Source organism: Peromyscus leucopus, chromosome 7 (assembly GCF_004664715.2).
Source record: "Peromyscus leucopus breed LL Stock chromosome 7, UCI_PerLeu_2.1, whole genome shotgun sequence".
Lineage (NCBI taxonomy): Eukaryota > Metazoa > Chordata > Mammalia > Rodentia > Cricetidae > Peromyscus > Peromyscus leucopus.
The window spans coordinates 18,036,232-18,052,513 of record NC_051069.1 but is presented as its reverse complement, the minus strand read 5'-3'; the positions used below and the strand labels follow the sequence as shown (position 1 = coordinate 18,052,513).

General features: G+C 50.1%; 1 protein-coding gene across 2 annotated transcripts; it reads right to left on the bottom strand.

The window, feature by feature from the left end:
* Nucleotides 1-1,647: 1,647 nt before the first annotated feature.
* Nucleotides 1,648-16,193, bottom strand: Chrna3 (cholinergic receptor nicotinic alpha 3 subunit). Of its 2 annotated transcripts, XM_028865002.2 has the most exons (6): nt 15,925-16,193; nt 13,530-13,669; nt 13,380-13,424; nt 11,403-11,512; nt 6,261-7,275; nt 1,648-3,878 (listed from the first exon to the last, which is right to left on the bottom strand). In XM_028865002.2, exons 1-6 carry the CDS (start codon nt 15,986-15,988, stop codon nt 3,750-3,752), a joined length of 1,503 nt encoding a protein of 500 aa, XP_028720835.1. In that variant the 5' UTR covers nt 15,989-16,193; the 3' UTR covers nt 1,648-3,749. The 2 variants fall into 2 exon arrangements, with proteins under 2 accessions (XP_028720835.1, XP_028720834.1); XM_028865001.2 differs by lacking the exon at nt 15,925-16,193 and having other exon boundaries at nt 13,530-13,976.
* Between the last annotated feature and the right edge of the window lie 89 nt (nt 16,194-16,282).

The window sequence follows — 16,282 nt, the reverse complement described above, 5'->3', positions numbered from 1 at the left end:
GTTTGCTCTGAAGGCAGTAGGGCAGCTGCGGGGCAGCTGCGCGGATGTGCTCACAGCATTTCTGCTAGCATGCACAAGACCTGTGCAAGCCCAAGGCCGATCACGTCTCCTGACGAGGAAGGGAGGGCATGAAGTCCCTCCCACGCCTAGCTGAGCTGCTGTTGGCAGCGGTTAGCTGCTGGGAGGAGAGTCCTGTTTCTCTAAGAGTGTAGCCCCTGTTAAGTTGACCACACTCCAGTGGGAGGCCACATATCCAAGAAAGGTTGGGCAACACAAATTGGTCTTGATAAATGTATGTATTTTATTTTTTAAAAGGACACAAAGTTGATCACAGGAAGGGAGGGTGGATTTGGGAAGAGTTAGAAGAGGGGTGAATATGATCAAAATGTGTATGAAATTCTCAAAGAATGAATAAAAATAGATTTAAAAAGTAAAATTAAGGCCCTGTCACCAAGGTAATAGAATACCTTGAAGGCACATTCCAGAATTGTTCAGACCACCACCTCAAAGGACTCAGACATTTTCCTTAGAGAGATCCAGGACAGCCATCTTCCGCAGGGCAATCTGGAAAACATTGTCCTGCAACCCCTTCCTCACATCCAGACACTCGGTGACTACAGTGTCCTGGTCAGCTTGTGCCAGTGATGGACCATGGCATCATCCACATCATGCCGGCTTTACAGACATTCAAAATGCAAGAGTTATGGAGTCCTGGAGATTTCCACAAAGATTTCAGAAGTCGCCGGGCAGTGGTGGCGCACGCCTTTAATCCCAGCACTCGGGAGGCAGAGCCAGGCGGATCTCTGTGAGTTCGAGGCCAGCCTGGGCTACCAAGTGAGTCCCAGGAAAGGCACAGAGCTACACAAAGAAACCCTGTCTCGAAAAACCAAAAGAAAAAAAAAAAAAAAAGATTTCAGAAGTCAGCCTGGGATGCTAAGCACTGTGTGGCGGTGGCGGAGTAGGCGTCCCCCATCAGCAGCTCTCAAGCTGGCAATGTGTTGGAGATGTGAGAGGGAAGCTGAGCCCAGAATGGAGACCCCAGCAAGAGGTGACAGAACTGCCAAGGGACTCTTCATGGGGTGGGTACAGCCAGCCCCAGGGTGTGGGCATGTGGGCTGCAGTCAGCCAATCTAGGAGCAGGATTGCCTGAGCCCTTCACACGATGCCCCCGTGTGCACCAGACGTGCAGGCGTGGGCTTTAATGTCTGCCCTGCTTCCTTTGAATCTTGCTTTGATCTGATCCTCTCTACACATCTGTAGATGTAATTCTAAACGATCTTATTAAATAAGAAACACAGAGCCAAATGCAGAGTTAAAAGCCCAGAGATCGAGCAGCAGCCAAGAGCTAAGACCACCTTATCTTACCATTCGCTGTCGTCACTTCCCCTAAGAGAGAGACACCTTCTTCCTGTGTGTCTGTCTTTTTACTGCCTTTCTGTTCTGCTTTCTCATTGGTTCTAAAGCCAACCACATGACTTCCTTGTCACTGCCTGTCTATATAGACCTCCAGTTCTCTATGGTTGGTACTGAGATTAAAGGCGTGTGTCACCATGCTGGCTGTGTCCTTGAACACACAGATTCTGCCTGCCATGTGATCAAATTAAGGGTTTGTGCTACCACTACCAGACTTCTGCTTAATGGCTTGCTCTTAACTCTGATCCCCAGGCAACTTTATTAACATACAGATAAAATCACATTTCAGTACAAATAAAAGATCATCATACATATCTATGCCTCCTTTTGGATCAGGAATGTTTACCTCGTGTTGTTGTATTCTGAACATAAGTAATCTTTTTACTTTTTGTAGCTTCTCAGCTGGATCTGCCACGAGTCTCAAAGAAAACTTTTGACACAGACTGGTGAATAATTTTGAAGCAGTTAAGACTTTGGAAACTCTTGGAGAAACATTATGAAATGGAATAAGCCTTTGGGGCCAGGGACAGAATGCCACTTTGAATAAGTGCCAACGGCCAGTGTACTGAAGGCCTGGTCACCAGCCTGTTGGAGCTGCAGGGAGGAGGTGGAACCTTTAGGGAGGGGAGGAGCCCCGTCCTTGGGACTGTGTCCTTCACAGAAAGCATGAAGTCCAGCTTCTTCCCCATTCTCTTTGCTTCCAGGCTGCCTTTAGGGGAATGTCACTGATGAATCATACGCTCCCTGCCATGATGTAGTCTCATTACAAGCCCCAAAGCAACAGGCTGAGTGACCAGTGTCTGCACTGAAACCACGAGTCCAAATAAACGTTTCTGAGTGTTGGGATCAAAGGCATGTGCCACCACCACCCACCTATGTTTCTTAGTGAGGAAATGGTAATAAAATCTGGTTTGATGTAAATTGCTTGTTAGCTATCTTCGTTTGTATAAATTGTTCATCTCTTAGATCACCATTACTGTTAGGATATTTTTAGGCCAATAAATTTCATAGAACTCTTCCTTTTGACTTATTGAAATATGAGCCACAGTGAATTGCAACTGTCAGGTTTTATTTTGCATAGAGAAAAAACACAACTAGTGAGAATACTCAAATGGTCTCTGTGAATGATCTCTATCATTTGTGGGTCAGGTCCAGAAGTGGAATACGGGAAACTCGGTTTGTTCAAATCAGCTCCTTAAGCAGAACCAATTCCGATGACGTCTTACATTCCGGGCATCCCCACAGCTGAGGTGGGAGGCTTGTTGTTAGCATCCAGTGGGCAGAAGCCACAGGGCTGCCGAAGTCCACATGTCTCACACCCCCAGCAGAACTCCGGAGCCCAAAGCCTTGTGCCTGCTCTGATGGCCCCTCCTGTGGTCTGGATGGCTCCCTACAGCTCCCATGTACAATACTGTTTGGGAGGTTCTTAGGTCCTGGGGTCATGCCCTCATGAATGGAATTAGTACTCTTGTAAACGACCCCAAAAAGACTAGCCCTTCCAGCCATGGGAAGACACACTGGAAGGTCTGTTTCATGAGGAAGACTCCTCCCCAGACAGTCTTGCTGGTGCCTTGACCTTAGGCTTCTCAGGCTCCTAAACTATAAGAATAACTTTGTGTCTAAGTTGTCCTGTTTGTGGGATTTTTGTTGTTTTGAGATAGCATTTCACTATGCAGTTCTGGCTGGTGGGGAACTCACTATCTAGACCAGGCTGGCCTCAAATTCTCAGAGATCCCACCGGTCTCTGTCTCTGACTCCTGAGTGCTGGGATTAAAGCCATGCAGGGCTCTACAGGATGTTTTCCTAAATTAGCGACGTAAACAGACTAGGGTAGTTTATTAACAGTGAGTGTGAGAGCGGGTGTAATTACTCAGGGTCTGATCATGTGCGATTTAGCAGCAACACAGACACTGAAATGGACCACCAGCCCTTGGACTTGGGAAAGACAGTAAGAAACAAGAACTGCAGGGCACTGCTGAAATATAGTCTGTAATTCCAGGAGATTAACGGACTAAATGAATGAGGAAATCTATAGAGATACCGAGCTAATGGATTTAGTATTTGTGAATGGGAAGTTTTTCTATCTAGTTAAGTTTCAACCACAAGAAAAGGAGCCTTTTGACATGTTCTATCAGCAAGGCTAGTTAAATGTTCATTTATCCATAGTAAATAACTAGACATTTTTCTTCTACTTTTTTTTTGCCAAAAATCAAGATGAGTTGAAAATAACTAACCCTTTAACTAGCAAACTTAAAGCTGGTGACTGGATACTGTCGTGCTATTGAGAAGGTGCCCCCGCGTCAGTACGGGGAGCCTCACTGGACAGAGTTCACAATTTATGTGTCATCTCTGGCCATCAAGGGCTGTAGAAATAATCCCGCCGTCCCTAAAATGCACACCAGGATGAAAACCCAGAGGAAGATTCGGTCAATCACCATGGCAACATACTTCCAATCATCTTGAATCTGAAAAACAAACACGATGAAAGAAAACAACGTGAAGGGAAGGTCAATTTTCAGTGTTAAGTCACGTTATGGTAGAGAAGCCATTTTATTTCATAGACAGGGAATCTTTTCTTATTGATGTGATCTGAGGAAATCTGTGGTGATGGCTAAAAATGATTGTCAACTTGACAGGATCCAGCATCCCCTAGGAGACAAGCCACTGAGCATGCTCAAGAAGGGTTATCGAGATTAGGCTAGCCTCTGGAGGTGACTATGAGGGACGATCTAGATTGATGAAGGTAGAAAGGCCCAGCTCAACTGTGGGCGGCACCACTCCATGTGCTAGGGTCCTAGACAGCATCAAATTGACCTGTGGCATTCATCTCTCTGCTTTCTGACTGTGGATGCAGGGTGACCAGCTGCCTCACGCTCCTGGCGCCATGCCTTCTCCCCACGATGGACCATTTTCCCTGGAGCGGTAAGCCCAAATAAACACTCTCAAGATGCTTCTTATCAGGCAGATGGCTGAGAAGCACTGAGACAGTGACCAACCTCAGATTTCATGTCGTGGGGAAACAGGTATAAAATATGGGCCACGTTAGTTCAAATGGGATTTTTTTTTTTTTTCCTTTTGAGGCAAGGTCTGGTCTTCATGTCTAAACAATTTAGGTTGGCCTCATATTATTGATCATCCTTTACGGCCTCCTGAGGGCTGTGATTATAGGTATGTACCACCACTCAGAAGTGTGTGTGTGTGTGTGTGTGTGTGTGTGTATCTCCTAATTTTTTTCTAAATTAAATTCCAATATTAAAGCTCGAATGCCTCTACAGGAGGGTCCGGAGCCTTTGTTAGAATGGAGACTACGATCCAACATCATTTGACATTGTTTCAAAGTACTTGTTCACTTCTAGTTTTGGATACTAATTTCTGTTTAACGTCTGTTCCAAAGTGAAATAAAGTGAGCCTGACATTTTTCTCTCTCACTATGCCCTTTCAAAATGCCCACCTGACCAAATATCATCTTCATCTGTAAGGCTAAGCAGGCTAAACTGCAGACATAATGGCTGGCAACAGCGTAAAGGATGGGAGAAAGAGCAAGCATAATTATAGATAATGAGCTTCAATTTAGGCTTGAAACAGGAAGGAGAATCTATGGTAATTAAACTCGCAGACAATTCAGAAAGCAAAGAAACCACAATTGAGTTGAGAGAGCGCCCATGAGTCAACTGATCTTGAAGCAATAATCACATCATGAAGAAGCAGCGTGTAATTTTATAATTCAATTAAACACACTGAAATGGGGCTGGGAGATGTGGTTCTTATTTCACCATTATAAGCTTGAGTAAATGTGTCCTTTCAGTGACACCATGAAAGTCACAGTCATGGCAAAGTTAGAATCATAATGCCCTGTTTGACATGGTACTGTATTGGAATACCCAAGACTTGTCTGTAAGCATTTCAAGTCCCCAGCCTGTGCATCACCCACCACAATGCCACGCCCAAGACTCTGCGAGGCAGCGGGGAGAAAATGGGTGGAGATAAACTTTGGTTTTAATCCAGCTCTGCTCCTTTCTAGGTATAAGAATCTGGATAAGGGACTGGAGAGATAACTCAGCAATTAAGAGCACTGGCTGCTCTTCCAGAGGGCCCGGGTTCAATACCCGGCACCCGCATGGGAGCTCACAACTGTCTGTAACTACAGTTCCAGGAGATCTAACACCCTCACACAGACATACATGCAAGCAAAACACCATTGTACATTAAAAAAATAATCTTTAAAAAAAAACCGAGTAAATTTCATCTCCCTCGGTCTCAATGTCCTCATCTGAAAAATGGGGATAAAAATAGTGCAACCTCAGGGGTTGCTTCTGTGACTCCTTAATGAATGATACTTTTAATATTAATGTTGACTTAAGAAGTGTCCTTCTTCCTGTATAAATCTGAGACTGGATACAATGACGACAAGGCCTGGAATCCCACTACTGGAGGAACTGAGACAGTACAATTGTGAGTTCAAGGATGGCCTGGACTACAAGTGAGGTAACAAAGATATCCAAGGACATCTAACTGGCCTGAACAAGCTGTTGACTCAAGAGGCTAATTTCTTTTTGAAAAATTTTCTCATATCTGAGAAGAATAAATTAAATTTTAAATGAGTGTGTGTATGTGTGTGTGTGTGGTTATTGGAGGAGACCAAAGGAGGGTGTTGGATTCCCTGGAGTTAGAGTTATGGGCATTGTGAGCCATCTGATAAGGGTGCTAGGAACCAAGTTTGTATCCTCCCCTAGAGCTGCAAGTGATCTTACCTGCTGGCCATCTCTCCAGCCCCCAAGAGTCGAATTTCCTAACTCTGTCCTATGCATCGCCGCACAAAGAAGCCATAATAAAAGCCACGTATTTACCTCTTTGGCTACATTCTGTGCTTTCATGTTTTCAGCAATATACTTCACACTTTGGATGGCTTCTTTGATTTCCGGGGACAGAGCGGAGAGGGACAACACGGCGGCATCGACAGACTCGGAACTTGAGCTTCTCGTGAGATTAGCGCTGAAGTTCGAGATTTTTACCCTGCGGTGGTGGCAGGAGCCGCACATCCCATCTTGGCACGGGTAGCCTTCCTTGCAGCTTTTGGAGTCTGCGCGGTTGAAGCAGTTCAGGTTTGAGAGCTCGGCACTGTAGAAGGTCCTCGGCTTCTGAGCATCTCCCTCGCTGCTGGTCGGCCTCGTCATAAACATGACCCTGGGGAGCAGGTTCAGGAACACAGCCTTGACCCACGTGGGCATCGTGTGTGTGGTTGGAGTTCTGTAGTGCACGTTGAGCACGAAGACCGTGATGACGATGGACAGGGTGACGAAGATCATGGTGAAGAGGAGGTACTCCCCGATCAGGGGGATGACCAGCGAGGTGGAAGGGATGGTCTCGGTGATCACTAGGAGAAAGACGGTCAGAGAGAGGAGCACGGAGATGCAGAGCGTCACCTTCTCTCCACAGTCGGAGGGCAGGTAGAAGACGAGCACGGTGAGGAAGGAGATGAGCAGGCAGGGGATGATGAGGTTGATGGTGTAGAACAGCGGCAGCCGGCGGATGTACAGCGAGTACGTGATGTCTTGGTAGATCTCCTCGCAGCAGTTGTACTTGATCTCGTGTTTGTAGCCCGGGGCTTTGATGATGGCCCACTCGCCGCTTTCCCAGTAGTCCTTGAGGTTCATGGAGGAGCCGATGAGGACCAGGTCGATCTTTGCCTTGTCGTAGGACCAGGAGCCGAACTTCATGGTGCAATTTTGGTAGTCGAATGGGAAGTAGGTCACATCAATTTTGCACGAGCTCTTAAAGATGGCGGGAGGGATCCAAGTCACTTCCCCTGTGTACTTGAGGAGAGCTTTGGTCTTGTCATCCACCTGGAAATCCCCATCGGCACTGTGAAGGCACCGTGGGGCACACGACTCATGATCACCACCCTATGGTCACCCAGCCAGGCTTCCCACGAGGCCACCAGGGCAATAACAAGTGATGATTTGTAAAACAGTGGGATATGGAGGCCCAAGGACCATAAGGGGTCGCTGGGCCAACTGCTCCACTCCCCAGTGGAGATACTGAGGCCTAAGCCTCCCCAGCTCATGCTCTGCCACCCTGGTTATTCACCCTCCCACCTCTCCTAACACGTGGTTTGCCACACTTGTCACCCCCACTCCAGAGTCTCCCAGGACGTTCTCACCACCTCTGGAACCTCCCCATCACACACTGCCAGGCTGGTCATATCACCAGGACATTCTCACCACCTCTGGAACCTCCCCATCACACACGGCCACACTGGTCATATCACCAGGACATTCTCACCACCTCTGGAGCCTCCCCATCACACACCGCCAGGCTGGTCTCTGGAACCTCCCCATCACACACCGCCACGCTGGTCATATCACCAGGACATTCCACCGTGTACAATTCCCAGGTTGATGTTTATAGAGACTCCTAAGTGCCAAAAATGGGCCCCCACTGCTGCTCTGAATTTATGATAATGACATGAACGTTGTCCTGGAGGTAGGTGTTTCAGCAGCCTTTGGGGATGTTAGCAGGCAGGACCTTGTTAGCATCCCTTTATTCAGTCTCCACTGGGTGCCTGATGCATCTGTGAAAGCCCACAGTAGACCAGACATGGCTTCATGGGTCAGCCATGTGCAGATGCTGTGAAACACACCCTTGCAAGGAAACTCATCCCCTCCCCTCAGGTCCCAGTCTACCACCGCCCCCCCTCCAGTTCTACCTCTGCCCCCTCCAGTTCTGCCTCTGCCCCCTCCAGTTCTACCACCGACAGCCCCCCTCCTAACATTGTTCTCCAATAAAAAACCACGTTTTCTGATTTCACTGAACACACTTTCAGATGGAACTCAGCAAACTCGCCTCTTCACTTCCCTGTCTCCGTTACTCCATGTTCCTACTCTCTTAGCCGTGTGCACCCAGCTTTCTGTCTGTACAGATAACTCCGTTTTCTGAGACGCATCCTGTTAGTGTTCATAAACTCGGGTCTTAGCAGCACCGATGACACTCTCAGTTCCCTGTAGGACTTGCATTCAGCATTCCATCTCTGTGGCCAGCGGAAGCCATCTGACTGAGGTCACTTGACTCTCACTGAAGGATTTCTTCCTTTGTAGATAAGGACATGCTACCTACTGTAGCACACGCTAGACTCAAACCCACCATCCTTCTCCCTTAGCCTCCTGACTGCTGGGATTACAGATGTGCACCACCATGCCTGGCTCACTGAAGACTCTCGACATCTGGAGCCAGCTCCTTAGGTGTTGTCAGTATTTTACTCTTTTCGGGGGGGCCTGTCACCCAGCTCCCAAATAAATCACACCCAGAGGCTTATTCTTAATTATGACTGCCTGGCCTTAGCTTGGCTTAGTTGTTAGCCAGCTTTCCTTAACTTTAAATTATCCTGTCTACCTTTAGCCTCTGGGCTTTTCCCTTTCTCTTACTTCCATAAATCTTACTCTTACTCTGTGGCTTGCTGGTTGTGTAGCTGGGTGGCTGGCCCCTGATGTCCTCCCCTTCTCTGGCTCCTCCTCTGGCTGCTAGTTCTTCCTTCTTTCTCCCAGATTTCTCCTTCTATTTATCCTTTCTGCCTGCCAGCCCCACCTATCCTTTCTCCTGCCTCACCATTGGCCATGCAGCTCTGTATTAGACCATCAGGTGTTTTAGACAGGCACAGTAACACAGCTTCACAGAGTTAAACAAATGCAACATAAACAAAAGTAACACACCTTACAATAACATTCTACTACACCTGGGTCTCTTAGCTTGCAGTGGTGGGGGGCCTTCATGGTTTCCATGCCCCTTTTCGTGGCCCTGTGGAAACGAGTCCAATTCTAACCATTGAGGGATGACCTGGTATTGCTGTTGGAAGGCCAGGAGTGCTCTGGTGCAGCACCACTGCTGGTCCCTGTCCTTCCCACCCACACTGTTTCCACCGAGCAGGACAGCTGTTGCATGTGACAAGTCAATGCCTGAGCCCATGTCTGTTTCAGCCGGCTGGCTTTCCCTACGGGTTTCCAGTAGAAACTTGTGGGAGTGGTGGCTGGGAAGATGGCCCAGTGGTAGAAGGACTTGCCACACAATCATGAGGACCAGAGTTCGGATTCCCCAGAACCTAAGTGCCAGGTAGGTGTGGCAGCCTTGGAAGGCAGAGACAGGAGCTCTCCAGAGCAAGCTGGCCAGAAAGCAATGTCAGGAATTATCTCTGATTGTTCTTTGATCCTTATTCACTGAGGCAGGCTCTCTCACTCAAACCCAGAGCTTACCCAGAGTTGCTCAAAGGTTGACAGTGAAGATGTGAGTGGAACGGATCAGCAAAGGTCCTTACATACAAGAGAAGATTATGTGTGGAAACCGGGCAAGGGTCAGGGAAAATCACAACATTAGAAACTCGTGAAAGCTATAGATTCCTTCAGAAAAATAGGGCACCTGAAACTGCAGAACAAGCCACTGTCCACACATTCAGTGACGGTTTCAGTGGCCATGAACGTCTGCATTTGAGAGCATGGGGCCAGAGTGTCATGAGACCTGCGTGCCAGCTGGGGTAGCTGATGAATGGAGGTAACCTAGGGAGGAGAAAATGGGGTCCCCAGGTCTTAAGAGTTAGCCCTAGGGTCAGAAACATAGAAAAAATGGCTGCCCATCAAAGAAAAGGATCATACACAGAAGATGTAGTGATACATATCCTAGAATCCCAGCACTTGGGATAGCAAGGCAGGAGAATCATGAGTTTGAAGCTAGCCAGGGCTATACAGTGAGACCCTGTCTCAAAAAATAACAAAGACCTGATTTGATATTGAATCCTCAGTGAAGTTTCAATTGGTAGTTGAGAATTTAAAAGCATGGCAGAGGGCTGGTAATGTGGTTCAGCTGGTAAAGATGTCACCAAGTCTGGTGACCTGAGTTCTATTCTCAGACCCCTGAACCTACGTGGTGGAACCAAGAACTGGCTCTTGCAATTTCTTCTGACCTCCACATATGTGCTCTCTCTCTCTCTCTCTCTCTCTCTCTCTCTCTCTCTCTCTCTCTCTCTCTCTCTCTCCCTCTCTCCTTCCCTCACTCCCTCTTTACCTCCCTCTACTCCCACACAAACAAATAAACGTTAAAAAAAAAACAGTAAAACTTTACAGTGAGAACATACACAGGATTGCAGAGAAGTGAGTGAAGGCTGGGTAGTTTTGTAGGGATCTCAGAACTCTCAACACCCCCACCCACACACCCACACACCCCAACTGTCCTTCAGAACCACGCAGAAAAAGTTGCCCGTGGCAGGAAATGGGATGAATTGAGACAGGTAGAAATCCTCTGGGTGGCCGTGCTAAAGGGCAAGGCACGTATGAAGAAGACAATTATACATACCAACATTAGAAAAGACACTGCAGAGCAAAAGAGAAAATAGTTGAACCCTGGGGCAGCTACGTGTATAACGCCTCCTCTGGCTATGGTGGTCTCTAACTTAGGAACCTGGGACAGTCTCTGAGTCTGGCCCAGCCCTGCTCTTCTCCCTCAAAGAGGTCGTTACAGCCATTGTCCCACCCCTGCCACAGAGCTGGTAACTGGTGCCACATGCAAGACCCTCCCCTCCATCCCAGATCCCACCACCGTACACTGGGGCCCCTCCCTGATCCTCCAGCCTTCTACCCCACAGTGCAGCTAATGAGGTCACTTCTGCTACCCATGACATACCCTCCTGCCTCCCTGGACCTTCCCTGATGCAGTTCCCCTGTTCCAGATGTGACCTTCAAGGCCCACGTCAATGACATTCCTCCCAGCAGCTTTCCCTGGTGACCTTTCCCCTCCTCTGGCCACATGTCACTCTCTTAGGAGTCACTCAGCCACTCTGTGGCTCACTGGCAAACTACAGTATCCAGTACATAACTGATATCCAGAGCCTGCAGAGTGAGCAAGCGAACAGATCCCTCTTGGAAAGGTCCAGAGAAGGCCGGTGAGCGGCTGGAGGACCCAGAGCACGGTCCGCCAGACCAAAGAGTGTGGAACAGTCGCCTCCTTACTTGTTATAAAGCACGATGTCTGGTTTCCAGATCTTCTCTGCGGGGACACGCATGAACTCCACCCCTTGGTAGTCGGAAGGTTTCCATTTCAGCTTGTAGTCATTCCAGATCTGGTGGAAGGAGGCAGGAGACAGTGGAAGGACCAGCCAGGCTCTCTTTCTCCTGACACTGCATCACAGTCATTATGGGGACAACCCCCCCCCTTTGGGTCACTGAGCCATTTCCCTGCTACAAACTATGTGGGCCCCAGGGAGCAACTTGGGGGCAGCAGGGCAGGCAGCATGGGCTAAGTCTGCAGGCTGCGCTGGCCCTGGGAAGCCAGCCTTCAGGACTAGGGAGCGCAAACTTTGTCAATCAATCAGTGCCTTCTCTTATCACATTAGCCAGGGGTCAGCCTTCTGGACTTCTACCACGTCCATACATTAAACACCTATTCTTTACATACCTTGAGCTCACTCTCCAGGCCAGGGGTAGGGGAAGGAGGCTGAGGCAAGAGGGTTGTGAATTCAAGGCCAGTTTAAGCTATATAGGGAGTTCAAGGCCATCCTGGGCTACAAATGGGAAAAGAGGGGGTTGCTCCATGAATAAAGTATTGGTTGTGTAAGCGTGAGGACTGGAGTTTGGATCCCCAGCACCTACACAATCTTCCCGTTTCATAATCCCAGGGAAGCAGAGAAGGAATCCCCGGGGTACCCTGGCTCCCTAGATCAGCAGAATCATTGAGCCAGACACCTTGCTTCAATAAATGATATGATGACTGATCAGGGAAGACATCCTTTATCGACCTCTGGCCTCCAAATTCATGCACACACATGCATGCACACCCCCACACACGTGCCTTTACACATGCACATACACACCAAATATGTGGGGCTAGAGATGGAGTTCATTTGGTAGAATGCTTACTTAGTAACCACAGTTCCCTGGGCTCAGTCCTAACCACCACATAAACCAGGCATAGGGCCATATACCTGTAATCCAATCACCAGGGAGATAAAGGTAGAAGGATTACAAGTTCAAGGTCATCCCCAACCACACAGTGAGCTTGAGGCTGGCCTGAGATACACGAGACACCTGCCCCCCCCCCCATCTCAAAAAACAAAATAGTGTTTTCTAACTAAAAAGTTTCTTTTGGAATGGAGCCATGATCCCACAGGACCCTAAAAGTGCTGGGTGCGGAGCTCCAGAAGGAGGCAGGGTGGGACCATGGCCACAGAGGGAGCACTTGGCTTGGCTTGCCAGCCTCTTGAAACAAAGGCCCTAGGAGCTGAGTTTGAGGCTGGTTGAGCAGGAAGATGGGTCACCATTAGGCTGGAGGGCCATGATGTCCCCCTACAGATCTGATCAGAGCCTCCCTGTGGAGGACTTGTGGGAACCAATCTCATTGCCTCATTCAAAGAACACCAGTGTCCCCACTCCCACCCTACCCACAATGCAACAGAACCCACTTTTGGCTTTGCAAGAGAAAGGGAGGATGAGATCGCAAGTGCCACCAGAATTAGAGGTTGGGGTTCCAGTAAGGGGCAGGGGTTTGAGTCAGGGTCTCGCTGTGTGGTCCTGACTGGCCTGGAACTCACTTTGTAGACCAAGCTGGCTTTGTTTGGTTGTTTTTTTTTGTTTGTTCTTTTGAGACATGGTCCCTCTACATAATCCTGGCTATCCTGGAACTTTCTATGTAAACCAGTCGGGCTTTGAACTCACAGAAATCCCCATGCCTCTGCCTTCTGGGTGCTGGGATCAACGATGTGAGCCACCACACCCAGCCTGTCCAATTTCGTCGTGGGGATATGGAGAGAATTCTCTCTCCAGGCTGTAGCTTGCCTATCTGTAACGTGAGGAGTCAGTCCTGAAGAGCAGAGAGGTGACCCTGGCTGGAGGTCCTCAGGAGTAGCGTCCAGTCTGCAGCCCCTTTGTTTCCCAGCAGTAAGAAAGAGATTACCACCAGGGGGCAGCAGCACACAGAGCCTGCGCACGTACCTGCTTCAGCCACAGGTTGGTTTCCATGATCTGGTTTACCTCATCCTAGAAAGTGAGATCGAAGTTGACAGGTGAAGGATAAAAATAAGGCTGACTCCAGAGAGGCGCCCCTAGAACCCCGGGGCCACACCTGGTGGCTGCAGCACTTACCACCTTCACCAGCTGAGACATGGACACCTCGAACTGGATGGTGACCGGGTGGGACACGTTGGCCACGGGCCGGATGATCTCGTTGTAATCTTCGAACAGGTACTGGAACAGGCGGTGTTCGGCTTCTGAGGCACTGGCCACTGAGGGAGGCATTCCTGTCAGTTCCTGGGGAAATGGTCGCTTACCTCTCTCGGCGAGAACATCCTGTCTACAGATGTCCATCTGCCAGCGTACTCTGCAAACCCAGGCTTCAGGCTAATAACGCTCCCTTTGTTAGAAGCTGGAAACCGGGGGCTCAGGAAGGACAAGAATTCTACCAGGTCATTCAGTGGTTTAGAAGCCTGAGTTCTGAAGCTGGGTACATCTGGGATATATCCGAGCAAAGCATGGCTTAAACTCTTTGAACCTTGTTTTTTGTTTGTTTTTAATCTATCAAAATAAAGAATATTGTAGCGGGTGGCTGTTTGAGCCGTGCCCTGAAGCACCGCCCCCAGTGAGCCGCTGTAGCTGTTACAGCTGCCAATGACCTTGAGGTACCGGCCTCTGGGGCGTGGCCACCAGGGACCCTTAAGACCTGGGATGCACCTAGGCCTCCTCCTGTTGGCTACCTCGTGGTTTTGGATGCTGAGGTCTTGGACCAAGCCATTCAGCATGGGACATAGCTCAGCTTTCCCGGACCGTATGATAAACCTGCCGTGGTTGTGAGTTTACCCCCAAATAAATTCCTTTGATCGTTAAATAGACTCCGTGGATTAATCCCAATAGAGCATGCATCAATGCACCTCAAAAATGAGAGTGAAGTGCTTTGCTCGGTGGCCTGTGCCAGGCTCTCAGGAACTGTTAGCTGGATGGGACGTTCTTCAGACATCCATACTTCTGGGTGTGTTATTGCCATGTTCTTAACTTCCTCTCTCCTTCTCTCTCTTCAATTTAAGCAAAGACTACCTTTTTTTCTTTTTTAAATTTTTTTTATTACATTATGAGGGAGGGGTGCAGACCGTGGCATGTGTGTGGGGTTCAAAACTTAGCCTTCAAAATTCAGTTCTCTCCTTCCACGGTGAGGGTCCTGGGAATCAAACTCAGGTTGTCAGGCTGGGTGGTGGGCGTCTTTACCAGCTGAACCAGATACCTTCTTCTTAATAAAACTCTAACCTTTCTTTACATAAGCCACCCAGCTTTGCTTTCAATAATAACAACAACAACAACAATATATAATAATAATAATGAAAGAACTACTCAGACCTTTATTGTTACTCCAAGGAAGGTACCCCTGCTGCCCAGGTGGAACGATGACTCACCCAATTCCGGGGCGGGCACGGGGACATTCAGGGATCCCCCAGGCCAGGAGACCCGTTTCCCACTAAGTGGGAGACTGCAGCCCCTTCCTCCATCCTCCCGCAGTCTGCAGGGCTTTGGATATGGACGTTTTAGGAGCCAAGGTGCCCACGGGTTCCTGCCAGTGGCGCCTTGACCCCAGCTCCTTACCTCGGAGGCCCCTGGGCACCGTCTTTGTTCACAAGCCCACCCCAGCTAAGCGAGATATCTTGGCTCAAGTGCTAGCTGCTTCCTGCTTACAGTACTGGGGTCAGTCGAGGGACAGTCTTTGGGGGAAGTGGTAACGCAACTTCTTCAGGCCGTGATTTCGGCGGGGCCCTCGCCGGAGTGCAGGCTGCAATGATGCAAGCCACCTCCCCACCCCCCAGTGAACGGCAGGCTCTGCCCGCCTTCAGGGGACATCGTAGCTGCGGTTCTGCCTCATCCACTAGCCATCTCGGGTCCCTGGAAGGGCTTCCTCCTAACAGACTCCTCTAAAGTCTCCGCGATGGCCTGGGAGGAACAATCACGTCGAAGGTCTCTAGGCAACGCGGTCATTGTGCAGAGACCGGAGGACCAGGACCAGAGGCTTGGTCCAACCCCAGCTCCAAACCACTCGGTACTCCTCCAGGTGGCTTTGGACAAGTCTTCAGCCTTCTTTAACCACAGGTCTTCCCACAGTCCACAAAACCAAACGGTGGGCAGAAGGCAGATACTGGAAGCGGGGCTGCGGGTCCCTGCAGCAGGGCGACGTTCGGGACCAGGACTCGAACCTCTAACTCCCGCGCAGACCCAGAGGGCCCGCTCTGAGCTCCCCACGACTCTCCGCTAACTGAGAGGCTTGGGAACAAAGGAGCGCCCAAGGGGCTCAGCGAGGTAGGGACTGGGATGCGCGCGCGCACTGTCAGAACCGTGGGACCACGCTGAGATCCAGGGCGGGTGGGCGCCTAGACTTCTATGGGGCTGGTGGTCGAAGCCGAGTGGAAAGCCGAGGCCAGGGCTGCAGCCTCGCACAGGCGACCCCCCCAGCCGCAGCCCGCCGCCCGCCCGGCCTCCGGACCCGACCGCTCCCCGCGCGTACCTGGCAGCAGCAGCAGCGGCAGCAGCAGCATCGACAGCGGCGACCGGAGCGGCGCGGCGTCCATGTCTGGAGACCGCGTGGACAGGGCGGGATCCACTCCGGTGCTGACCGCCGACGCCCAGCTGTGCGGGCGCGGGGACCGCGGGGCTCCTCCCGGCTTCTGTCGCCGAGCTCCCGCGCACCTGCGCGCCCGAAATGCACGAACCCCGGGGCCGCCGAGCGCCGCGAGCAGCCGCGGGGCGGGGAGGCCGAGGCGGGAGCTGCACCCGCCGTGGGAGGGGCGTCGGGTCCCTGCCTCGCTCTGAGCGGCCCTGGAGTCTGGAAACCTCTAGGCTAAGGACCAGACCAGGCGCGGGCA

Bases quoted from the DNA above. Each gene is read 5' to 3' on its own strand.
- Chrna3 (XM_028865001.2), bottom strand. From the start codon at position 13,751: ATGGACATCTGTAGACAGGATGTTCTCGCCGAGAGAGGTAAGCGACCA. The intron at 11,513-13,379 runs GTACGTGCGCAG...TCCTTCCACCAG, and splicing joins CCAACCTGTGGCTGAAGCAG to ATCTGGAATGACTACAAGCT. The intron at 7,276-11,402 runs GTAAGGAGGCGA...GTGCCTTCACAG, and splicing joins GACATCGTGCTTTATAACAA to TGCCGATGGGGATTTCCAGG.